Below are 26,775 nucleotides of genomic sequence, written 5' to 3'. Positions count from 1 at the left end.
GCACCTTGTTGTCTCGGATTCTCCAGCATCTGCAGTTCCTACTATCTAGGAATGGATTATTCTTCATTTATAGGAACTGAAATTACAAGTAATTTATTTTTGACTTAAATAAATTGCTTTCATTTTCCCCAGCTAATATTGAATAGGAAAGGCCAGATTGATTGAATTACTCCTAATTACACTCAAGCCAGTTTTAAAATGTGACTGGAACCGTTCTTGGATTCTGAATGCTTTAGTCCTCTTAATATCTTTTGAAAAAAAAATCTGTTGCCCAGTCCCGCCTACGGTTATGTTAAAACATTTGAACAGGAGGCTGAAAACTTGTAGTTGAACTGAGTAAAAAGGCAATGCCACCTGAAGTGTATAACCCCTGCCTCTCAAACCATGACAGTAGCAGCAGGGAAAGCACAGGGTGAGTAGTCTCCCACAGGGATGAAAAGAAGATCTAGCATTATCTACAAGGATGGGTCATTCAAGACATGACTGATTGATAAAATTACGAACAGTCCTGGTGGAAATCTGTCAATAAAGCAACGCTACCTTGGGATAGAATATGGATTGTGGAAATCTGGAAAATGTGAACGTATAGAAAGTACCTGCATTAATAACGCACCAAACTCCTTGGATGGCATTTTCATCCTATTGTTAAATCTGTCACAGTACTAATAGATATAAAAGTTCATTCGTTCAACATCTAACCAGTATGTCATTCAAAGTGCTAAAAGAACCCTTAATATTTTTAGGCTGGTTGGAAGCGGGAAGAGAATAAAGCACACCAGCAGGGTTCTCCCTTCCTCCTGACGGTTACCCAATGACACTGGGTAAATACAGCAAGGACAGAGAGAATTTGGCTCAGCAGAGATTGTCTCGGTACAGATTAAATGGCTTATTGATGCCCAGTCTCTAGACTCACACAGAATAGCCACTTGAGTAAGACTCTGGAGGGTTGCAAACCGCAGAGGATCTCTCTGCAAAAGGTCAGCACCTTAAAGAGGGGAAATAAAGCAAGCAGTTGTGCTTTTTAGGAAGTCACCACATTCCAAATTTATTCATCCTTCTAATGTATTTTTTTAATACGTTCTGATAAAATCTATTGCATGCAAGCATTTACCAAGCACATTTTCTTAATGAATAATTTAAAACATAAATTAACAGTTTAAGCCACGACTTTCAGTCTGAAGTGGCTTTAAGTATGCATATATTATACTCAGACCATACACATACATAGTTAAATACCGAATAATGTCGTGAGCAGATAGTGGCTAGCAGGTTCTCACTCATTCACCTGAAACAGCAACGCAATATCATTCGTGGTTTCATTAATCATTTAAGCAAGGCTGCAGCACATTTTCTGCAATGCACACATACTGTTCTAACACATCACAATTCCTGATGAATAACAGCATTCAACCATGTACACTAAAGCATCAAAACCTATTAACCCTTTATCAGACTGCAATTTACTAAGCCTGTTTATAACGAGAAAACTATTGCAAAATTTATTTTAAAATAACTCAGACGTAGCTTAAGTAATTATCTTGCAATATTCTTATCTTCCAAAGTGTAGCAAGAAAGTTGCAGTACCTCCCAGAAACTATCAGTCGTTTCCTCTAACCCACTGGATTCGTCGTATGAGCCTGACATCTTCGATACAACGAAAAGACCTTGAATTATCTGCACCGTTACTGAGCTTCAAATCTTCATGCACTGCAGAGAGAAGAAAACGGCCCAAGCATTACAGAAAGCCTCATACATACAATTAAAAAGGTCACTGCGAACCTTCACAGCTCAACACCCTCAAGCCCTTGTAGGCACCACACATACTGTAAACCTCAAGAATAGTGCATTAACAGAACTGGACTGGGATTGAAAGATGTCAAACTGAAAAATGTTTTAAAAATAAGCAAACCTCATCTCACGGAAATCCCCTCGATGGTTTTGTTAATAGCTAAACCATAATTCCCACTTGGCCTATCCTGATGAGTTTCAGCGATAGAGGCGGTGAATTAGAGCCCAGGATTAATCTGTGCCTGGGCATTAATTGAGCTACATCCTTCAGAAGACACGTGACAGCTGCACACAATTTGACTACACAGGTTCACGGGCCCCAGGAACAGAAGCACAATTTTAACTATACAGGTTCAGGGCAGCCACAATCGGGCAATTTAGTGTACATAATGTAGCCACAGGCATTCCAGTGACATAACTGCAACATTAACAGCTGAAGGGATATTTTTTCTTTAAATCAGAGCTTGGCAGAGCCGGTCTGCGAGCTTCAAGCAAGCCGAACATGTAATGTTTTATAAGACTGCAAAATTTTTACTGCATTCGATTCTACGATCCAGGTTTTTAAGTTCAATGAATTTTTAATACAGTTCAATAAAATTGTAAATTAATTAAACAAAAGCACCAATCCAAGGATAAAATGATCATTAAATTTCCAACAGGTTATGTCAATCAATGACCTTTACTTCAGAATCGAGCGTCAACCTATAGCTTTGTGTGAATTAAGACTATCCAGATTGCCGAAGCTTGACGAAAGGCAGATATTTAAGCCTACAATTCATAAACATCTCCATATTGTCTTGACATTAATAAAGTAAAGTAAAGATTACTGATTTTTCAATTCCATTGTCCAGAGTTTTCATGAACTGAAATCAGATTCAATTAAGGGTCAAAATCGCAGGCTAAAGATGGCCATAGCAATTACTTAACCACATAAACTTAACTAAGTTTCATGAAATCAATGTAAATTAAAATTATATCAGTCTGAATCAAAATTAACATTTTATCAAAGCAGCACCAAAACCAGTCAACTCAGTCAGGTGTGAAAATAGGTGCTGAATCTCCTATCTTGAAATACACCTCTCGAAATTTTCACATTTTTGGAGATAGAGCCCCACCTGCAATTAGCAAACTTAAAAGAAACAACTTCTGCAGATGAAATACACAAGGCATGCAGCATGAATTTCGAGGAGCTACTTGTGGCAGAAGAGAGATTGTGACAGTAAAACTGAAGCTAGAGAAAACTCTCAAAAAAGGAAAAGCACTAGTCATAGGACAGGTTAAAATGAAACATCAGAATACAGAAGTCAAAGAACAACTGCAATTTTTGCTACTGCTGATGGTCAAGTCACCAACTAAACAACCTTGGTCCATATTAATACCTTATACCTCAAAGACACCCTAAGGGTTTTAAACTGTACATTCCTTCCACCTTCATTTTGTGCTGGACAATATTGGTTTTTAACTTTGTACCTGTGTGAATGTTTGATGTTTCATCTTTATTTTTTTGTCAGGATTAGTAAATTTTCCACAAGCATCCACTCCCTCCACCAGCAATATTCAGTAGCAGCAGTGTGTACTACCTACAAGTCCACTGCAGAAATTCAAAGATCTTCAGACAGCACCTTCTAGACCCACAACCACTTCTAGCAGATACATGGGAATACCACCAACTGCAAGTTCCCCTCCAAGCCACTCACCATCCTGACTTGAAAACATATTGTAGTTCCTTTATTGTCATTGGGTCAAAATCCTGGAATTCTCTCCCTTAGGGCATAATGGGTCAACCCACAGCAGGTGGATTGCAGTGGTTTAAGAAGGCAGATCCATCACTGCCTTTCCAAGGCAACTAGGGACTGGCAATAAATGCTAGCTAATCAATTACACTCATATCCCACAAAATGAGTAAAAGAAATAATAAAATTGCTTTCTCTTTTACTTAAGCTAGCCTGACAATCATCTCCTTACTGTTAGAAATTAGTTTTAAAGTGGAAAGAGTTTCAGCCTCATACTGAAAAAAGAATATATATTCATAAGTGAAGAGAGTAAATATTGGAGAAACTCAAAGTCTGACAGCCTGTGGACAGAGAAACAAAAGTTTGTTATAATTCTTCACTGTGGTCAACTTAGAAGGTTGAGAAGAGGTAAGCTGACTCACCCTTAATATTCAGCAAGTTATCTTAAAGCACTTTAAATGGTTCTTTGCCAAACATAACAGCATTTTGTGCACAACAAGATGCTGCAAACAACACTAAAGATGAAGGACCATGTCCTCCAATTTTCTTTTATTCTTCTATGGGATGAGGGTATTCTTGACAAGGCCAGCATTTGTTGCTCATCCATTGTTGTCCATGATTTAAATGACTTGCTAGGCAATTTCAGAAAACAGAAGTAAACACTTGGAGAAAATTTAAATTTTTTTTACTCCAATTAAGAGCTGTTAACTCAAATAAATACTCTAACTTAGCAATTATTTGAGTAAACCTTCTTCTATACCTTGATGAACTTTAATAAAAATCATACCTTAAAGCAAATGCCTTCTCATTGCTATAAATTTGATTTTTTTTTACTGCCATGTATGACATCTAAATCAATTTGTGCCCAACCTGAAAAACCCAAGTTTTTCTTCTTTGCTTATAAATAAAGTCACTCATTTGTTATTCAGCCTCATTTTAACAAAACACTTATCAGAATGATTAATAGTGAATAATGAGACCAAACAATTACTATCAATTATCTTCAAATTATCAGACCTCTAATGTTTTAAGTCTGATACTAGGCACCAAAAGCCCATATTGCAATAATGCACATAGGAACCAAAATATTCTTAGGCTATAAGTAGCAGGGGTGCTTTGGTTTGTGCCTGCAAATTCCCAAATAGTGTTACTAACCTAACCCATGCAAGTTCCAAAGGAGAAGTAGGTACTGCCCAACAGAGACAAAGTAAGAGACCATTGGTTAAACTCGAGGCCATTCTTCTTCATCTTCCAGCAGTTAGCTGCTGTCAAATATTCAAATGGATCTGCAGTCACATAAAGGCCAGACCAGGTAAGGCTGGCAGATTTCTTTCCGTAAAGGATATGAAAGAACCAAATGGGTTTTCTTTCCCCTGTTTACTGGTGATGGTCACCATTAGACCAGCTTTAAATTCAAGATTTTATTTAATTCAAATTTCACCATTTACAATGTTGACACTTAAAGCAATGTCTCCAGAACATTAGCCTAGAGCTCTGGATTATAGTCCAATGACATGTCCTACCTCACTAATCAGGGTTTTTTTGGGGGAGTGGGGTTGCACGTGAGGTTGACTTTGTAGATATCAGAACTCCCTCTGCTTTAAATCTTCTACATATGCCAAAGCTTAGCGGAACATTTTATACTGGAGTCACACAAATATTTCCACCTTTACTTCTCTTGTTCTCCATCTCCTCACACTCAAAATTTAGACTGTTACATCTCTTTCCTATCACCTGGCTTTTAATTTTTTAAGAAGTGAACAGTAGATGTGAACATATCTGCAATCATTTTCTTAATCTGCTAACAGAAGGCACATTCCTGAAAGAAGTACCAGCCCTCCAGTTCTCAGGAGTGAAAGCCATTTCAGGAGATATGCAAGAAAGGCTTGGAGGGGAGTGTGCCAATATTTCCTACTAATGGCCAGCTTAATCGATTTGATGCTATCGTTTTGCTTATAGGTTATTTTGGGGGAGGCTGTATTGGTGGGGGTGTTGTGGGGATGAGGATAACAGCCACACCCCTACCAGAAATTGGTAACTGATTTAATTGGCCTAATTGGCTGTTGAGAACAGTGAATAGTGTCCCATTGAGGCTGAAGTCCAGCCAGTAAATGGATGCATTCAATGATGGGCCATCAATTTAATGACCCCCTTCCCACTCCCATTGCTGCTGGTACTAGAGTGCTAAAGTTGTGGCCTCAACTCTGCCTATGGAGAGGCTTCCCCCTTCCAATTGTGGACATCTTTATTTATTAAACTGTGAAAATTCTTCAGAGCTTCAATGTAAATCAATGATGGTATAGTACAGATAGTTCAAACCTTTCATTGCTGGAGGCCTTTTTTTTTGTTTGGCTCCCAGTCTTGGGAGCACACCCACAGTTCTGAACAGCCACTTAATTGGCTACTTGCTTAAAAATTTCCTTCTGGATTCTGCTGCTAGTTGGTTCTTGATCCAAACCCTGATAGTTTTACAAGAGTTGGGAATTAAAATTTTGCCTAGAGTGAGAGGTAATAGGTGGAGAGACAACAGCTGCAATGAAGTCTTGCTTTAGCTGAGATGGCTAGCTCTGTAGGAGTAGTCAATAAAATATCTTGAAAGGTATCAAACAAAGTCAACAGCTAAGGAAAGTGCAGCCATGGAAAATTACAGGAGCCAGTGTTGCAATTTTGTGGTGAGTGTACTTCCCTCCTTGGAAAAATATTCTGTTCCTGCAATATTTGAATTACTTGCATAAATACTGTGCTCTACACACTGAAGAAACAGAAATGTTACAGTCTTGAGACCTGTTATACTTGTGACCAAAAAACTGGTATTTCTAGCTTATTTTGTGAATATTAAAAACATATTGGAAATTAATTTAATACACTTCATTGAAACACTTGAGAAAATTGATATTTTTCCAATTGAGATGTTAACTTAAATACAGATACTCTAATTTAGCAATTATTTGAGTAAACTGTCATCTAAACTGTAATGAACTTTAATAAAAAATCATACCTTAAAGCAACTGTCTTCTCATTGCTATAAACTTTCTTTTTAACTGCCATGTATGATATCTAAATCAATTTGTGCCCAACCTGAAAAACCTAAGTTTTTCTTCTTTGCTTATAAATAAAGTCACTCATTTTAACAAAGCACTTATCAGAATGATTAACAGTGAATAATGAGACCAAACAATTACTATCAGTCCTCATGTTTTAAGACTGATACTAGGCACCAAAAGCCCCTATTGCACTAATACATATAGGAAGAGAAATATTTTTAGGTTATAAGTAGCAGGGGTGCTTTGGATTTGTGCCTGCAAATTCCCAAATAACGTTACTAACCTAACCCATGCAAGTTTCAAAGGAGAAGTAAGCACTTCCCAACAGAGACGAAAGCAAGAGATCATTGGTTAAACTTGAGGTCATTCTTTTTCATTTTCCAACAACTAGCAGCACTCCCTCTTTGAACAGAGACAGATGCAGAACATTAACAGTTACCAGTTATGGGAAAGGAAAGTAATCCAAAAAGGAAGTTTAATCTTAAAATAAACCCAAGATGTAACTGACTAACTCTAAACTGGATGCCCATTCAACCTAATAGCAAAAAAAAATTCAAACAATTATTGTTCTAATTAAATAATCAGCTTGCTTTTCTAATGGAACTTCTACAAGTTATCTTGGCTCACAAAGAAATCTTCTGAAGCACCAACATTCAACAAATGCTGCTAACTTTATTGTTATGACACACAGATAGAAATTGCTGGAAAAGCTCAGCAGGTCTGACAGTTTTTGTGAAGAGAAATCAGAGTTAACGTTTTGGGTTTGGTGACCCTTCCTAAGAACTGGAGGAAGTTCTGAGGAAAGGTCACCAGACCTGAAACGTTAACTCTGATTTCTCTTCACAGATACTGTCAGACCTGCTGTGCTTTTCCAGCAATTTCTGTTTTTTGTTTCTGATTTACAGCACCTGCAGTTCTCTTGGTTTTTATTAGAGCTATGAGAGTTTGCAACAGAATGAATTCCTCAAAATCAGATGATTGATCCAAGAACTTCTACTGATCAAATGTTAACTTTCTTTTTATTCACTTGAGATGTGGGCATCGCTGGCTAGGCCAGCATACATTGCTCTTGAGAAGGTGATAGTAAGCTGCCTTCTTGAACCATTGCAGTCTACGTGCTGTAGATGAATGCACAACATCATGAGGGAGGGAATTTCAGAATTTTTGATGCGTTTAAACAGGTCAGATCAATAGCAGAAAGGAAGGCATTCCCAGATAAGTACTAGAAGTGTATAGCATTTGACAAAAATTGAAAATATATCGATTACCCATAGATGGGGCAGGAAAAATAATTGTGTGGAAGTCTATTTTTATGAACAAGGTGCACACCTAAATATGACTACAGTATGCACATAGATTTGACAGAATAACCAGCTTTACTGCTAGAGTTGCACTGTTTGAAGTTCGTGTGGATTCAATTGTGCAAGGGAGACTATTTTAAAATTTTGAGAAAGGAAGTTCTGCACTGAACTTATCAGTCTAATCCATCATTAAATTTTAAAAAAAGCAGAATAGGATTCTCTGCAGCCCCTTACTTCACAATCTGCTTCAAGGCTGCATTCAGGATGGGTGCTACTATTCATCTATACAAAAGAAATTCAAATCTTACCTGGCTAGAATTTCAGTCAGAGGATTTTAAAACATTAACACTCTCTACAACTGACCAGACAAACCACACCACACTGCATTATTGGGCTAAATTAACAGAGCTGGGCCTAGTTTCCCTGGCTTGGAGAACATAGGAAGAAATAAAATGGTCAGTTCTTTCCAAGGATCCCTGATGAAAAATGTCCATTTTGAGCAAGGATAGGCTTGGGTTCAGAGTGATGCACTCCTTTGCTAAATAGGCAGTTTGTTCTTACTGATTGGGCTCACACTCAAAATAGCCGCCCAGCCAATGTTCTAGAGGGAGCAGCACCTGGAGAATCAACCCTAGTGTGAACCACTCAGGAAGAAGGTAAATCTTTTGAGAATATTTCTCTTGTGAAGAATGATGTGGGGTTTAAACTGGTGATCTGTGTTGTCTATGCCCATTTCTCCTTTGAGGTTAGGTTAGTTATGTACGATATGGAAATTTACAGGCACAGGTCCAAAGCATTCCTGCTGCTCATACTGATGTTTCATGATGGCACAGATGGGGTACAATGATGTTTTCATGTTCCTGTGACAATACTCATGTAAATACAGCACCGTTATGTGGATTATCTATTTTTTTTTTGCAGAAGTATTGTTATTAAAACATAATTCTATTGTGTGACTGCCTGAAGTTGGTTCTAATAGGTGGTTCTTTAGACTGTCCTGAAGAGGTCGGTTGTGCCGACTAACAGTCATTCTAGCACTTTCAGTCTTGGCATAAAGAAAGTTAAATGTGAGTTTTTATGATTGTACTTTTGCATTTTAATCAAGACATTGCCTGGGACAATCGAAACTCAATTTCAATTCAAATGTGAAGATTTTATTTCTCCCTTTCTCACCTCTTTTCCCAGTAAATGCAACCTGCTCTAGGAAACTGCTCAAGTACCTCGCCTTCATTTCAATTTCTTCCAATGATCCCAGGTTGAGAATGAGAACCCATAAACCTGGATGGACACAGGTTCAGGTTTTCATCAATTGGCATAATGAAGGGAAACACCAATATGCTACATTAATCCACAATGACTTTGTTTAAACAAACCACGATGCTGTTTTATACAGTTTTATATATAAGGATGGCCAGTAAGGTTCATGATCAAACAACATTGGTAATTTTAAAGAGGGAGTTGGACAAGCATTTGGTCAATCAAAAGGCTGACATATTAGGTAACGCATTGTAGTCAAATTACACTGTCAGCTAAAATGGTTCAAAGTGGCCTCTTCTGGTCTTGTACATTCTCATGTTCCACCATGCAGTGCCTCCTTCCAAACATTCTCACTTACTTGCTCTTTTCTTGGCTTGTTTTGCCCAAAACCTTTTCCAACTTAAAAACAGGCCATTGTAAGAGTAGAAAGCTCTAGTTTAGGCAAGCTGAACAGGCTACTTTTTTTCTTCTCACTCATCAGAGGAGAAGAAAATAAAAATTTCTGTTTTCCAACAGATGGGTTGTCACCAGGGTCTTCCTGCTGTAAAATACTGAAGGTAGACCCTTTGCTTTGGGGAAAGGAAAACACAACAACTTGCGTCAATTAACTTTTCTTTTCCCAGATGGATGGACCATTAGGTCAGTGAGAAATAGAATATGATATAATTGGGCTGAAGAGCACATCTCCTGGGTCTCTGAACTTAAAAGCATAGAGTCAAATGTCAAAGTCTGCGGCACCTAGTCATGATGGCAGTAACTGAGCAGCAATTTTGACAACCACGTTCACATAGTTCAGAAAATTTCCTGATTTGGAGTAATGGGATTAACATCCGAAGCATACATAATGCTGTAATAATGATATCAGAATCACATGATTAAGTTGATCAAGCTGGAATGAAGAAGCAACTCTGACAATATGTGAAGATGATACAAACCCAGCTGTAAATAAAGAGTTTTCACACAGAGTTTCATGGATGCCAGCAGCATTATTTTGGGAGACTAAACAGAGTTAGACTCCAAGCATTCGACAGAACAACCTGCATCCACATAGATCAGAAAATATCCTGATGTTGAGGGCTCTGAAAATATTTAAAAACTTTGGTGCTGAATTGCACATATTTTTGGCAATTGTCAATTTCATTGAGTTATATAGAGGGCTTCTCTCAGCAAGGCCGAGTGAGTTTTCCTACAGAATTATCCCAAACTCACCTCATTAACTACATATCCCACCCCTATGCCATGCCTCATGTCTGATGTTTGCCTGATTTTCCCCTTTGCTGTAGCCCCAAGAACTTGCCACTGCCTGGATATCCAAGAATTGACTGGCATTCCGGTCACTGGAACCATCCTGAAACACTGGCTGAACATCTAGCCAAATATGGCACTGCAGAGATGCCCTTCACTGTCAAAGTAGTGGCACAGCAATCCCAAATTCACGCAGCTCACTACATGTTGACATGGCTGACACTTCCTCACTCCTAAAACTACTTTTTATTGCTTCAGTTGCTATTTATCTACAAGGCCATACAGCTTAGCCACATCCCACCTTACTACCCTCCCTAACTGCAGTCCCAATGCCCACTGCAGACAGTATCCTATCATTGTTCAGTGGTGGATCATCATGCACAGGGAAGCATTCAAACATTACCATAAATGAACTTCTATTCACAATCAACAAAGAAACCAAATGGCTGCATTTCCAGAAGATGTCAAAACAGAGATAGACCTTTCAGGCCATCGAGACTGCTCTGCCATTCAATGAGATCATGGGCTGATCTGAAATCCTCAATTCTACTTTCCTGCCTTTTCCCCATAACCCTCAATTCCACTACTGACTAAAAATCTCTCAGTCTTGAATAAACTGAATTACCCAGATCTAACCGTCCTCTGTGGGAAAGAATTCCACAGATGCACTATCCTTTGAGAGAAAAACATTCGTCATCATCTATCTTAAATGGATGTATGCTTACTCTCTTATGTCCTAGACTCTCCCACAAGTGAAAACAACTTCTCCACACCTATCCTGATTGTAATGAGGTCAGCCAGGTGGACCTCATAGAATATGAGTTCCCTGGTTGGACTGGGTTAGCAGCCCCAATCAGGGAGCCCTGGCTGACAGACATAAATGGGAATGTCAGAGGCTCTGTTCACTCAGAGCTGGCTCTGAGGAAGCCGGACCAGTTTCAAGTACTTTGTACATGCAAATAAAGGGTGATGGGATACCAGCTGCTGTGTAGTTATTTCAGCCCCTAGAATCATATATTTCAATAAAGGTTTCTTTTCATTCTTCTAAACTCTAATGAGTACAAGCCCAATTTACTCAACCTCTCCTTAGAAGATATTTCCTCTATACCCGGTGTCAGCCTGGTCAAACTTCCTTGACTGCCTCCAGCACCTGTATAAAGGTAAAGCTGCCATAAAGTCTGACCAGATTGTAGGGCTGCTCTGCCGTTAGAAAGAGATAACTAGAGGTGATTTAACAGGGGTTCACCATACCTCAGATGAGGGTAAATGTTGAGAAGAAGAATCCTTCATGGTAACCTTAGCCAGTGCAAGAATTAAACCCATGTTGTTGGCATCACTCTGCATTGCAAACCAGCCATTTAGCCAACTGAGCTAACTGACCTTCTCTATTTGGATGTTAACATTCTGTGGTTCATGCACAAGACCCTGAAATCATTTTGCTCTACTGCTTTCTGTGGTCTTTCTCAATTTAAATAATATTCAGCTCTTCTATTCCTCCTGCTGAAGTATATAACTTCATATTTCCCACAACATATTCCATCTGCCAAGCTTTTATTCACTCACTATATCCTTCTGTAGAGTCTGTGTGTCATCTCATAAACATAGTCCTCATTATCTACAAAGGCCAGGGTCCACAGACTTAAAAAGGAGAAAACCCTCTTCATGTACCCTGAAGGACTATGTAATGTTTGGGGAACTGAATAAGACAATAGGATGCAGATGTTCATACCCAGATGCTGCAAAAAGCATTCGCGTAGAATACACTGCGCATAAAGGAATATATGTGTAAGCGTTCTCACTCATTTGGAGGTGCATCCGATCTTTTCAGTGTGGCTTAAAGCCTTGGAATAAATTTGAGATGGGGTCTGGGGCTGATTTCACAAATACACATACACAGGTAGCAAATCAATGGATAATACGGACTGAGGGTACTTGCCTTCCCATCTCGTTGTGTCATCTGAAAATTTGTAAACATAATACATTCACTTCCATCATCTGAGTCATTCATGTATATCATTAATAATTGTTGACCCAGCATTGATCCCAGTGGACTCCAATAGTTACAGGGTGTGATTATAAATACCCCCTTTATTCTAACTGTCTAATTGTTAGCCAATCCTCCATCTATGTGAATATATCTCCCCAAATATCAACAGTTCTTGTCTTATTAAGTAGTCTAATGTGTGGTACCTTATGAAATGCCTTCTGGAAACCCAAAAGCATTACATATACTGGTTCCCCTTTATCTATTCTTTGAATTACCTTCTCAAAGAACTGAAATAAATTTGTTAGGAATGATTTCCGCTTCATGAAGCCATGTGTTTCTAAATTCTCTGCTAGCACATCCATTATAGAGTAACAATTTCCCAATGACAGACATTAAACTAACTGGCCTATTGTTACCTTTTTTTTGTCTCCCTCTGTAATTTTTTTTTGAATAAATGTGTCACATTGGCAATTTTCAAACCCTGCAGGATTTTTCCAGAATCTCGGGATTCTTGGGAGATTACTGTCAGTGCCTCCAACATCTTTGCAACTAGTTCCTTTAAAATCCCAGGATAAAATCTAGCAGGTCCAGGGGACTTATTGGCCTTTTGCCCATTTATCTACGGAGTAATTTTTGAGTGAGTAAAGCTGATGCATTTATTTTGTTCGTTTCCCACTCCCTGAAGCTTGATCATTTAGTATTTTTGGAATGCTATAATTGCCCTCTACCATGATGACTGATGCAAGTATTTGTTAAACTCCATTTCCTGGCTCCCCTTTATCATTTCCTCAGCTTCCAAGGGGCCTATGTTCACTCTTGCATCTTTCTTCTCATTTTTTTTTTAAAAAGCTATTACTGTCTATATTTGTTCCTTGCTAATTTGCCTTCAGATTATTTTCTCCCTATTTGGTTTTTTTTTGGTCATCCTTTGTTGACTTTTAAAAGTGTTCCCCATTCCCCTCATTCAATGTTAATCTTTGCCACATTGTATGTTTTCTTTCAATTTGATACATTGATAACTTAACTATGGTTAGTTTATCCCCTTCCTGTAATCCTCCTTTATTACTAGGATCTTTACTGTGTGTAATGAATTTCTTTAATTTCTGCCATTGTTCATGGATTATCTTTTCTGCGAGACCTCTTCCCCAGTCCACTTGAACCTTAACCCTATACATCTAACTACCTTCATTTAAGTTCATTACAGATGTTTCTGATCCAAGTTTCTCACTCTCAAACTGAATGCTAAATTCTACTATGACATGGACATTGTCCCTCGAGGATCTTTTATTCTGAGATCATTTTTTAAAAACTTGCCTCATTACACATCATCAAATCCTTTGTTGGATCAACAACATGTTGTTCTAGGAAACCAAACTGAGTAAACGATGAATTCTTCCTCACAGCTCCTCTGCCCCTTTGGTTTTCTAATCTTGAAAATAGATTTGAAGTCACCCATGATTAATGTACTGCCCTTTTCACATGCCTTAATTATCACACTATTTACTGGGAGAAGTCAGACAAGCTGCTGCATTGGCTACAGCACTGATCCTGTCAATGGGAAATAAAGTAAACCAGAGTGATCTTGCATAGATGGCATTAGTAACTATCTCAATGCATTTGCAGATGGGCAACTGAGAGATCCCACACAGGATCCCATTGTTGCCTGGAAGGAACCAGTTACACAGAGCTTCAGTACAACTGTCAACTTCACAGCTGCCTAGAGAGGATGGCCTCCCACTCCTTCAGGTTGCAGGTCCCAATCCAGTAGCTGGCACAGTTCAGTCAGTGTCCCCAGCCTTATGAAACTGGCATCTACACTGTGCCTTGCTCATCCCCAGTAAATAGTTTTGAGGACAAGATATTCTAACACTCCTGTGCTGCTGAAGCTCCTGCGGGGTCTCTTTACCCGCAGGCCTTTTACCCTCCATGGCAGCTTGCTGCTGCTGCTGTTGCCTCTCCTCCTCCATCTGCATTCACCTTCTTAGCTGGGTAGCCATTACAGTGAGCATCCTGCCTGAAGCTGGGTCCATCACTCTTGCTGGCAAATACCTGTGTTGGGAACAGGTTCTAACCTTGGAGAAGAGTGACTGCTGGTATACTGTACAGTTGACAACTGCACACAGTCCACCACACGGTGAGACCTGCAGTGCCCTGACAAGGAGGATGCATATTGAATTAACATGGCTCTCTGAGATAGGTGCATACTTGATAAAGGAGCTCCATCAGCTGAGGGACAAACACACAACAGTGGAGAATACACCATGTGTGACAAACCCTTCCCATCCTAGCTTCACATCAACTATGAATGCTATCGTTGGATTCAATAGCACATATCATAATACTTACAAGGCAGCCATGAAAAGGATTCAGTTCAGTGTCCTGCAATATCCTGTGTCAGCTATGGCCCACATCCATCTCTTTCAAAGTTGTTGTGGTAAATTCTACTTCATTGAGATGTCTTTGTGCAATACATAAGGACCAATGACATAGTGAACATAGCTTGTGTCCAGCACTGCACCCCAAATATTTGTATGCTGCATATATTTGATATGCACGTTATAACTGAAGATATGAAGCTGCAGTCTGCAAGTATATGATTGATGTTTTCACCCCTTCAATGGCTCCCATTGAGCAGAAGTGAAACACACAAACTTTTGGCTGGGTGGAGTCCTAAGCATTTTCCAATTGCAGGTTGCCTCAAACAATTGGAAAGTGATGGCAGGGAACTCAACTTGTGGTGGATGCCCTCACACCAGATTTGTTTTGGTCAGTTCTTGCCCAACTGCTCCAGAGACTCCATGTCCTGTTTTACCATATTGTATCCAGTCAGCCCATTTCCATTGATCCAGTCTATGTGGTAACCCACCACACTGAACTTCATCTCCAATGTTCCTCTTCGTCCTGAACCCCCACAGGGCAATTTAATGATACCCACCATAATGCTGAATGTCCCCTCTGTGGAAACATGTGGGGGTGGTTACTGCATTTAACAAGCCCCTCCCGCAGCCTTCCATGTCCATCCATTCTCTATGGGATCCTGTCATTATACTTGAGTTTCATCTCATCATCATACTTGTGCCCTCCTCAAACTATGCTTCTGCCTCCAACATTGAATGTGCCCGCTTCTATCACAGAGCACCCATTCCACTGCAACTTCCCAACTCCAATGTTAGGACCAACTGAAATTTCCAGGTAGTGACTGATCAGACCCCAAACCATTGTCATAGCTCCCTGACTGTTGCTATGGGATTCTCCTGACTACCTGGAGCCCAATCCCTGGACCACAATCCAATGGAGCGCCTGACCATTAGTGAGCCAAACAGATGATAGACTACCCAGATCCCTGGACTGTGTGAGGACTCATCTCTCGGCCTACTGAACGCCAAGGCCCTGTGTGACCTGCACTAATGACTAGTATAACAAGCTGCTTGGTTCTATTTCTGTGCTAAACAGCAAGTTGAATCTCGGTACTGTGTGCCTCTAGGCTTTGGCTGAGGTGCCAAGGTGCTAAAGGCATGACATAGTAAGCCAATGCAGGGATGCAGTGAACATGCAGATAAGCAACAGGTGTGTGGGCTCTAAGAGAGAAGTGAGTAGCTCTGAGATGGAGCCTGGTTCAACAGATGAACTGGGTGCCTTGCCCACGTGTGGAAAGTGTCCATGCAGCAGTTGTTAAATGCTAGTTGCTGGGGTGCATCAAGGTACTGCTTTAAAGTGCAGAAGTATACATGAAATGCTTCGGAGATGAACCATGAGGGTTTTGAGAGGCTGACAGTTATCAGCTGCCAGCATGTCTGGCTGTGCAGTGCATGTGGTCAATGCCCTGGAGCATGTCCTGTAGATTTGGTGCTGAGGGTCCAAAATGGAAGGCTGGACAAGCAAGGCGTGAGCTGAAGTTTTCAGGTACCTATTCCGATTTCTACATCAAGAATTCTTGGCATTTCCCTGCAGCGGTTGGCTAGATAAGAAACTGCATCTTAATGAGGTGATAACAAGCAATAATCTCTGTTAATAGACAAGTTGGCACGATCCTTGCAAGAATCTCATGTCATAACCTAAACTCTGCTGGAAAATGCAACTTGTTGCTTCCAATGTCGAGAACAGCCTTGTTGGACTTAACACAATTCTCTCAGATTTCCACGTCACTCCGACCATTCAAAGATCCTATCCTTGAACCATTTCAGGAGAAAAATGTGCAAATCACAAGTCATTCTATAGCTGTAATGACAAGGAATTTGGACATTCATTCACATCAGAAACGACAAGAGAGCATTGCAAGTTAACTGCAATGCTAGTTGTTTGCAGAACAGCTGTGGATTGAGCAACCACGTGTCATCCAACCACGAAACTGTTTTACGTTCGTTAAACTTTGATTTAAATAAAACAATGTTGATCACTAACAGTGTGTTGTGACAATTATTTCCAAACTTCATTTCTCGGACCTGTTTTCAAATGGCTTAATAATCACTGACCCCGCAACTAAATTTTAATACTATATGATACTCACAGTAGGAAGGTGCTATGTGACCATACTTCTTTGCTAATGCTTTTAAGAAACAAATAATTACAGCAGCAATCTGAAAATGATTTCAAAGAGAAGCAGTGATCAGATTAGGAAGATAAGTGTAAATCCACAACATTCTTGTGCCTGATATGGAAATGCCAGTGTTGGACTGGGGTGTCCAAGGTCAGAAATCACACAACACCAAGTTATAGTCCAACAGGTTTATTTGAAAACACAAGAGACTAACACCTGAAGAAGGGGTGATGCTCCGAAAGCTGTGTTTTCAAATAAACCTGTTGGACTATAACCTGGTGTTATATGATTCTTGTGCATGCCACCTCTATAGTTCTTAACGTGGTTAAGATCCTCATAACAGACATACCTAATCAGTTCACAGACCACATCCAATTCAAACAGCTTTTAACAAATCAGTATTATCAGCAGCTAGACCATATTTAAATATTTAACAGGTTAAACATGAGTCTATTTTTATTTTAAAAGCTTCCCATAAACAGACAAGACTCCAATCCAATTCTATGATAAATCCTCAAAGGAACATGACGTTCTGGAATATTTTACAGGCCTGTGCAGACCCACCTCAATTTCTCAATATTATTTATAGTGCTACAAAGAATTTACATCATTGCAACATGGAAGATTTATGTCAGCCAGCATTACAATGGCATTTGCTCACTGCAGAAAATACAAATTGAAAGTGCCCTGCTGTCATCATAGTAGTTGGCCTGCCTCTTTTTACCATTCTCTTTTCTTCCTGGTGGTTCACTTGCTGTCTCAACCAATAGAGGATGTGAGCCTGAGAGTGGTGACTATTCCAAGCACCCTCATCCAGATGGCCACCTTTGTGTGCGGCTGCATCAAGCTGTGCATATACCCTCAGTACGCAAACACCAAAGTGTCACTACATACTGATGTTCTACCTGTCCCTGGTGTTGCGAAGGATGGGACTGGCCTCGTGCCATGTAACACTCCAAGTAATTGGACCGTTCCATATTACCTGTCCTTTGTGGAGAAATTTGCAAAGAAAAGCACCTTTTACACAAGTTCATCAGGAAGTGGTCAGCAGGTAATGCCTGAGACCCTGTAGGAAAAGGATTGGGTGGATCTTATTGGGTGATTTCCCTGAGCAGACTGTCAAAGTCATTTGGCAGAATGCCTCATCACCAGAGCTTTCCAACAAGCACAATGGCATCACTTGGCTGATGGTGAGGAGGGCACTACTTGTGAGATCCTTCATGGACACCCAGTCAGTCTGCGCCACCGCATGCTGCCCTCAAAGTGACTGCGGGGCAGGGGGGAGTTGGGTTGGGTAGGGATGGTCATGCATCTGCTGGAATATATCTTTACACAGAAGGTCTGGAAAGTGATGTAGTTATTTTTGTCAAGGTTTGTCCCTTGCAGCTCCGTGACACAGGACTCTGTGCTCTACAGTCTGTTCCCTGGGACACACATTGAGACAAACATTGACACACCTAAAAGACCATCAACTCTGTGAAAGATACTCTTTGGTGTGCCTGAAACTTGTTGCTATTCTAGAGCAAGGAGTTGACCTCATCAGAATGTTGCAGACTGGCACTTTCCAAGGTCCAGGGCTATGTGCTGAGGGATGCACTAAAGCTTGGGGCAGCTGCCAAAAAAGCGCAATGGGGAAAGGCCTTTCTGCCAAAGCGTAACAACAATCCATTCAATAGTCAGACCCTCTTGGTGCCTCAAAAATGAATGGAAATAGTTTCCTGCAGGAGGAGAAAATGCCTTTGTTTTGCAACTGTGGGGAGCTCTAGGGAATGTCAAATTCCTATGTGTTGCTTTTTTTATTGCAAGGACTGTACAGAACAGTTTTAATACCCTTTGTATGTACTTAAAGATAGCTTTTTAAAAATATAAATAAAGTACATATTTTTACAAGAAAAATTTTTCTGGGCTCTCTGGCAAGTCTATATGGACCTACAGGGTCCACAGATCCTGAATGGAGGAACAGAATATTAGAGATTGGGAAAAGCATTGAATCAACTCACCATCACTTTTATCTATGGGACCAGCCCAGATTGTTAGAATATTTTCCTCAACATTACCTGTATGGTCTCATTGCAGATCCCAGTCCACATCAGTCCTGCTGTCAGAAACACATTAAAGGAAGGCAGCTATGAATACTAAAGAGGAATTCAATTCAGACTGGCTGCTTTTATTGAGAATGGGGTAAAAATACATTATCTTTGCATATTGTAACTGGAGTGTTCGGTTCTAATATTGGATATCTGAACTGGAAATATAGTATTTTTTAGAACCCTCATGAACACAAAAGGAATTTTCAAAGATCCAATTTGTATTCAGTGAACACATTACTTCTAAAAGGAAGTATAAATGATAGAGTTTCATGAGGTGGTTAGATTTTACATTTGTAAACCTACTTTCTAATGTGTGCATACATTAGGAGGTAGTGCCTCCAATGGACTAATGCCCATGAGCTATGTTGTGCTATCTAAAAATATTCAAATTTTAAATAAACAGGCAACAACGAAATTTCTGTCTCTACTTATGTCTCTATGTTGGCATTGACAGTAGGCCACAATTTTCCTGCATAAAGAAGGTAAAGGATCTAAGTTAGATAATTTCACTTTCCTTTTCTCACCATAAAAGGTCCTGTGAACTCCTAAGCCCTTACAGACCAAGTAACATTATTAACATCACTTTTTAAATTTAAAAAAACTGCCAAAAAGAATTCTCCTTGTCTGTCTTCTTCAACAGAAGGACATGAAGTACATTAATTGTGAAAAATACAAACTTGGGTGAAAGCCAACATCTTGTAAATAACAAAATGTTCCAATATGATTTTATGTTGTGTCGGCAGTTGTAATAAAGCTGTGCGCCATCTTTCTGATTCAGTTCGTGTGATATTTGTTGGTCAAAGGATACTGCCATTATTCCTCTTTCCTTATTATTTGGTTCACAGTGGTAGAGGAACAACCACTTGAGTCTTAAGAAGTGGTTCTTGTACCTAATTGCTATAATACAAAATACATCAGTGAAACAGACATTTTTACAAAGACATGTGAGCCATAGATGACAAATCTGTCCTCTGAGATACAGCTATTCTCCCATTTTCCATACTTAAGATTGAATGACATCATCAGAAAGAAAGGAGCTGAAATCAGTATCCAAAATTAACCATTTCAGAACCATTACCGTATACAGCAGTTGTCATTTCCAACGTTAAGGAGGTCTTTCCTCAGCTTAAACCTTTTGAAACAGGAAAGGGGAAAGGAAAGGAGGCCCAAATTAACAAGTACAATTGATATTATTTGAACAGCATTGATATTATTCAACTTTTCTGGTCAATTGATGAGTGTTAGAGACAGAAAACTCATTTGAAGGTGCATATACATTAAAACTGTAATGTCAAATAAATAAAATATGGTGTTAGGGTCCAGTGCAACAACAAAGCAAAGAGAAATGGCATTTTCTATAGCAAGGGGGGCAATTAGCTTTGGAACCAGTTCAGGCTTTAACATTTGATTTATATTCATTGGATAAGTATTAATAAAAATCCAATAAACTGCTTCAAGGCAAAATTTGTGAAAATGCACACCTTTCAGTACATTTTGTACTGTAGGAACAACATTGTCAGAAATGCAGTACAATGGGGATTAGGAAGAGAAAAGGTGGTAAAGGAAATCAACAAGAGTCATGGCTTTATTAACATTTCAGATAGTAATTATACCCATTTCAACTTGTATGAAATACTTAACACATTTGAGTTAATTAAGCTTTGCATTCTTGTTTTAAACCAACGTCACTGGGAACAACTAATATTCGTACAGTATGTTCTTTGCAATCAACTGTTGCCACTTTACCATGTGCTTAGTTTTCTACTTGGATTAACAGGATGTAGTATCTGCTTTACACGATTACCTGCCACCTCCTCGGCACTCTAAGCTTAACACTGCAACAATTCTAAACCAATCAGCTAACAAACAGCTTGCACATTGCAAGAGGTTAATACTGACCATCAGCCCTAATGACTACATCTCCTAATACCTAGAAAAGTCAAACATTTGAAAAAGAAAGAGACAATTAGTCTATAAAATGCGATGTGATTTTGCAGCTGCTGTATGCGAAGCAAACCCATGAACCACAAATGATTAAAAAGTACGGCAAGCACTGGAGGTGACCTCCATATAATAGCAGACCACAAATTTCTAGGGTTACTGTTGACCCTTGCAAGTGCTTCCTGACAGCTATTTTTTGCAGCCCAATAAAATTAGAGTTGATGAGAAAGGTCAGATCGGAATGAACCATTATGGTAGAATGAATGATATAAATTACACATTTCAGTGTTGCACTAAATATTCTCTTAGGTTCAATATCACTGGTAATGGCTGAAAGCAGGTCTTGTGCTCATTAAAGTCCAGAGTGCAACTGGCTATAATAATTGTTTTTTAAAAAAAAAACCTGCTCCTGTGTGTATGACATACTTTCATGGCAATCATCTGAGGTTTGTTTTGAACCCAAACCTTCTGGTCCAGAGGTAGGGATATCACCACGAGACCCTTACTATTTCGCTTTAATATTTTTAAAATTATCCTGATTGGACATTTAAGACACAGCACATAATAGGGTGGGACTGAGCCCAGATAGAGACTTCTAGCCCAGGCAATGGGACAGGACTATTGCTTCACAAAAGACTCAATCATTTAGTTAACCATTTGCATAACTGCGAAGCCAATACATAAACCTCAATTACATTTAGCTTTAGCTTCACTTGTATAAGTGAAGTGAGAGAGAGTGGGAGCAAGAATGAGACAGTGCGACAGAAGGAGAGATAGTGTAAGAGCAAGAAGGCCCGAGACAAAGTGTGAGAGAGAAAGAAAAAATGAGGGAGATTTTCTAATTAACACATCGAATGTTAGTTTGGCTTGATGCATCAGGAACAATCTCAACTTAGAGCAGCATGTGTGCGCGTGCAAGTGGGTGGGTGCGGGGGAATCATCAAGAGTGAGCATGGTGTTGTGGTCAAGGGCGAGTAAATTGAAAGCACATTGGCTTCTGCCCACTGCTTCTACATTTAACTGCAGCTCATTAGGGTTTGTGCAAGTGAGAAGCAAGTTGTCAATTTTAATATGTTATTTCTGATATTTACATGGCTTGTGAAATTTAACTGTAGGCGTACAAGCTTTCTGAACTTCCTATAAATAACCAGTGAAATCAAGGCAAGAACACAGCAGCAATTGAGGGGGCTGAAGGCATGAAGTAAAATATTAATGTTTAATGAAACCTCCTAATTGCTTTCTTGTCTGTTTATGGAAAAGATTTGGTTCACAGGACTTGGCCTGAGGTTACTTTCACCATTTTGGATATTTATATATCTGACTGCACTTTGGTGGTGGTCTTTTAGATCATCACAGGTGCCACTCATGTTGCTTTGCTTTGGATCTCACATGAAAGGCTGGAAAACCAGCAGCACCGACTGCACCAGTTGTTGCAGAAGCTGGAAAACCTGCAACTCATAAATGTTTATTCCACAGGTAATTGGATATCAGAGATCTAGACTCGCAACAGACAATGGGGCAGCATAATGGCTCAGTGGTTAGCATTGCTGCCTCACAGTGACGGGGACCTGGGTTTGAATCCAGCCTCGGGTGACTGTCTGTATGGAGTTTGCACGTTCTCCCAGTGTCAGTGTGGGTTTCCTCTGGGTGCTCCGGTTTACTCCCACTGTCCAAAGATCTGCAGGTTAGGTGGATTGGCCATGCTAAATTGCCCAGGAATTGTGGGTTAGCCATGGGAAGTGCAGGGTTACAGGGGTTAGGGTGGGTGTGGTTGACTTGGACTTTGGAGGGTTGATGTGAACCTGATGGTCAAATAGCCTGCTTCGACACAGTAGGGATTCTAGAATCTAATACCTGACATACCATTTGCTGACAGATGGGTGTTTTCCTTAATAAGTCAGACCACCAGTGCCTCAGGTGGCAGAATATACTTGCATCCTTCAGAAATAAGACCAGCTTCAAGTTGACTTGATGGCTATCCTTTAGCAGTGGCTTACCAAACCTTACAGTGCTCTAAATCTCTCTGCCTTTTGTTCCTTACGTCAATGTTGTCAACACTGATGCCAGTGAGCAGGTGGATCTAAGCTGTCTTCCTACAGATGTTGGTCATCATTGCCAGCATGCACCTGGCAATTGAAGCTCACCCAGGGATATTCATTACCATCAAAGGTGCAGCTGGTGTGCAACCACAAAAGAGATATTTATACAAATGTACAAAAAATTCACAGGCAACCTTCAGGGTGCTGTAACTGTACCTGGCTAGTTAGAAACAATTGATACTAAATTAAACAGTGACTGATGACATCAGTGAGTGACTAAATACATAAAGCCAAGAAATAACATAATGCAAGATTTAACAACATCATAGGTCATTGAGCAAATCAACACATGCTTTACATTATAGAGTCACAGATGTACAGCACGGAAATAGACCCTTTGGTCCAACTCATCCATGCCGACCAGATATCCTAAATTAATCTAGTCCCATTTGCCAGCATTTGGTCCATATATCCCTCGAAATCGTTCCTATTCTTATACCCATCCAGATGCCTTTTAAATGTTGTAATTGTTCCAGTCTCTACCATTTCCTCTGGCAGCTCATTTCACACACGTACCACCCTCTGCATGAAAAAGGTGTCCCATAGCTGCCTTTTATATCTTTCCCCTCTCACCTTAAACCTATACCCTCTAGTTTTGGACTCCCCTACCCCAGGGAAAAGACCTTGTCTGTTTACCCTATCCATGTCCCCCATGATTTTATAAACCTCTATAAAGTCACCCCTCAGTTTCCGACTCTCCAAGGAAAATAGCCCCAGCCTATTCAGCCTGTCCCTATAGCTCAAACCTTCCAACATCTGGTAACATCCTTGTAAATCTTTTCTGAACTCTTTCAAAATTTCACAACATCTTTCCTATAAGAAGGAGACCAGAATTGCACATTGGATTCCAAAAGTGGCTGAACCAATGTCCTGTACAACCACAACATGACGTCCCAACTCCTATACTCAATGCACTGACCAATAAAGGCAAGCTTACCAAACGCCTTATTCACTACCCTATCCACCTGCGACTCTACTTTCAAGGAAATATGAACCTGCACTTTAAGGTCTTTTTGTTCAGCAACACTCCCCAAGACCTTACCATTAAGTGTATAACTCCTGCCCTGATTTGCCTTTCCAAAATGCAGCACCTCACATTTATCTAAATTAAAATCCATCTGCCACTCCTCCTTGGCCCATTGGCCCATCTGATCAAGATCCCGTTGTACTCAGAGGTAACCTTTATCGCTGTTCACTACAGCTCCAATTTTGGTGTCATCTGCAAACTTACTAACCATACCTCCTATGTTCACATCCAAATTATCTATATAAATGACAAAAAGCAGTGAACCCAGCACCGATCCTTATGGCACACTGCTGGTCACAGTCCTGTAGTCTGAAAAGCAACCCTCCACCACCAACCTCTGTCTTCTACCTTTGAGCCAGTTCTGTATCCAAATAGCTAGTTCTCCCTCTATTCCATGTGATCCAACCTTGCTAACCAGTCTACCACAAGAAACCTTGTCGAACGTCTTACTGAAGTCCATATAGATCATGGCCATCGCTCTGTCTTCATCAATGCTCTTCATTATTTCTTTGAAAAACTCAATCAAGTTCCTGAGACACAATTTCCCATACACAAAGCCATGTTGACTGTCCCTTATCAGTCCTTGCCTTTCCAAATACATGTAAATCCTGTCCCTCAGGATTCTCTCCAACAACTTGCCCACCACCGATGTCAGGCTCACTGGTCTATAGTTCCCTGGCTTTCCCTTACCACTCTTCTTAAATAGTGGCACCTAAAGAAATTTGGAGGTGTCCTTCAACAGTCACTCACCAGCTCTCCAGAATGGCTATGGTGTGCTGCACTTTGCACAACACGCACAGCAGTGAGGTTTGAACTTGCAGAATAAACTGGAAACACTAGGGAGGAGGATGACTAGGAGAAGCATGAAGTAGCCAAGGAACTAGCTGCAGAACAGAGCTCAACCCAAGATGGTCTCATTGGCTTGAGGGTCACTTAGGTTCCACCAGTCCAGTCATCTGAAAGCCACTTGCAAAATTTGCTCCCTCCCCTCGGGAGTTCTCTCCTCCCATTTTCTCCTCACAAAACAGCCCTGCAAGCAACCAAGCATCCCCTTTACAGACCTGTTGTTGCTCGGCATTAATTAATGGATTACCATTCTCCACAAATAAAAACATGTAAGCAAAAATGGGCCATGATGTGGAGGTGCTGGTGTTGGACTGGGGTGGAAAACATCAGAAATTACACATCACCAGGTTATAGTTCAACAAGTTTATTTGATGACACAAGCTTTAACACCTGAAGAAGGAGCTAGGCTCAGAAAGCTTGTGTTTTCAAAAATGGGCAACACAGGAAAGTGTGGAAACAAAAGATTTGTACACTTCAAAAATTAATCTCATTCTCAACATTCTAAGATTGTGTCGTACACCAATGAGTACACCCTCAAGCACATTTATACTTCCTCTTCCTAAAGCTTCTACTTCACCCAATCCCTGTGAATTCAGCAGTAGTAAAGGCAAGCTATTGAGATCCTTGTTCTGACAGCTAGGACTTCTTACCTAACATTCCTAGGGTTCCGGGGCCTGTCAGGGCCCCGCTCAAGACTGTTCCATCCAAAACTATGCAAGGGGCAGACTTGGAGATTGGGAAAAAGGCAGCATGCAGGATACTAGCTGGCAATGGGGATGTATGGCAAGGCATGAGAAATGAAAATTCTCTGAGCAAATTTCCAACTTCCATATTCTGTTCCACCATCATCCTTCTTACAGTCCATTCACACCTTCTTGATTGTAATGAACTAAAGGGCACTTTGCCACAGATTATTGGGGTATTGAACGCACAAAGCTAGAGTTTCACGCACCATATTTAAGGTGACATTCATAATGTGTAAACCATCAGTGAGGACCAGCATGCATTATTTGATGAAAAGCAAAATATTGTAGATGCTAGAAATCTGAAACAAACAGTGTTGGAGAAACTCAGCAGGTCTAGCAGTATCTATGGACAGAGAAACAGAGTTAAATGTTTCAAATCCAAATGAACTCTTCTTTCGAGTAGGTATTCATATAGGGGACCAATCTATATTGTAAAATACATCATCTCAAATGCCTTTGCCATCACATCACTCATGCCCAAGGCAGAATCCTTTATTCTCCTTGAAAGCATGTACATGGTGGGATGCGACACTGATCAGTACATCATACATTCTTCGCTGCTGCTGCTCCAGACATTCTGCAGAGGCACCCAAAGGTTCAGCATTTGAATCTAGCTGAATAGATCTTGGAGTCGTCGAATGACCCTCAACTTGAACTCGCCAATGCTGTTCCTGTCTTCACCATCTGGCAGTTCAGAGAAACATGATCCCCAATATGTCGTGATTGTCTCAACAGCAAAGGCTAAACAGGTTGGGTCTCTACTCACTGGAATTAGAAGAATGAGAGGTGACCTCATTGAATCATATAGGACTCTTAAGGGGCTTGACAGAGTGAATGCTGAGGGATGTTTCCCCTCTTGGGAGAATCTAGGATCATAGAGCAAAGGGGCACCATTTTAAGACTGAGATAAGGAGGAATTTCTTCTTTCAGTGAGTTGAGTGTCTTTGGAATTTCTTGCCACAGAGAGCTGTGGGAGCAGGGTCCTTGTGTATATTTAAGGCTGAGATAGATTCTTGATCAGTAGGGGAATTAAGGGTTATGGAGAAATGGCAGGAAAGTGGACATAAGGAGTGTTGGATCAGCCATGATCTTATTGAATGGCACAACAGGCTCAAGGGGCCAATGGCCTACTCC

General features: G+C 40.2%; 1 protein-coding gene across 5 annotated transcripts in view; it reads right to left on the bottom strand.

The window, feature by feature from the left end:
* pacsin1b (protein kinase C and casein kinase substrate in neurons 1b) overlaps positions 1 to 4,418 on the bottom strand; it is a 98,137-nt gene extending 93,719 nt beyond the window's left edge. For 2 of the 5 annotated variants that reach the window (XM_048612211.1, XM_048612216.1), the window contains exons 1-2: positions 1,910 to 2,056; positions 1,585 to 1,707 (exon numbers count right to left, since the gene is read on the bottom strand). In XM_048612211.1, coding sequence (XP_048468168.1) covers positions 1,585 to 1,644 — 60 coding nt within the window. In that variant the 5' untranslated portion in view covers positions 1,645 to 1,707; positions 1,910 to 2,056. The other 3 variants (XM_048612214.1, XM_048612212.1, XM_048612215.1) reach the window with 3 other exon arrangements.
* Between the last annotated feature and the right edge of the window lie 22,357 nt (positions 4,419 to 26,775).

The sequence above is a fragment of the Rhincodon typus genome, chromosome 25 (genome assembly GCF_021869965.1).
Source record: "Rhincodon typus isolate 14 chromosome 25, sRhiTyp1.1, whole genome shotgun sequence".
NCBI classification, from domain to species: Eukaryota; Metazoa; Chordata; class Chondrichthyes; order Orectolobiformes; family Rhincodontidae; genus Rhincodon; species Rhincodon typus.
The sequence above is the reverse complement of the archived record's forward strand: the minus strand, read 5'-3'. Positions and strand labels throughout refer to the sequence as shown.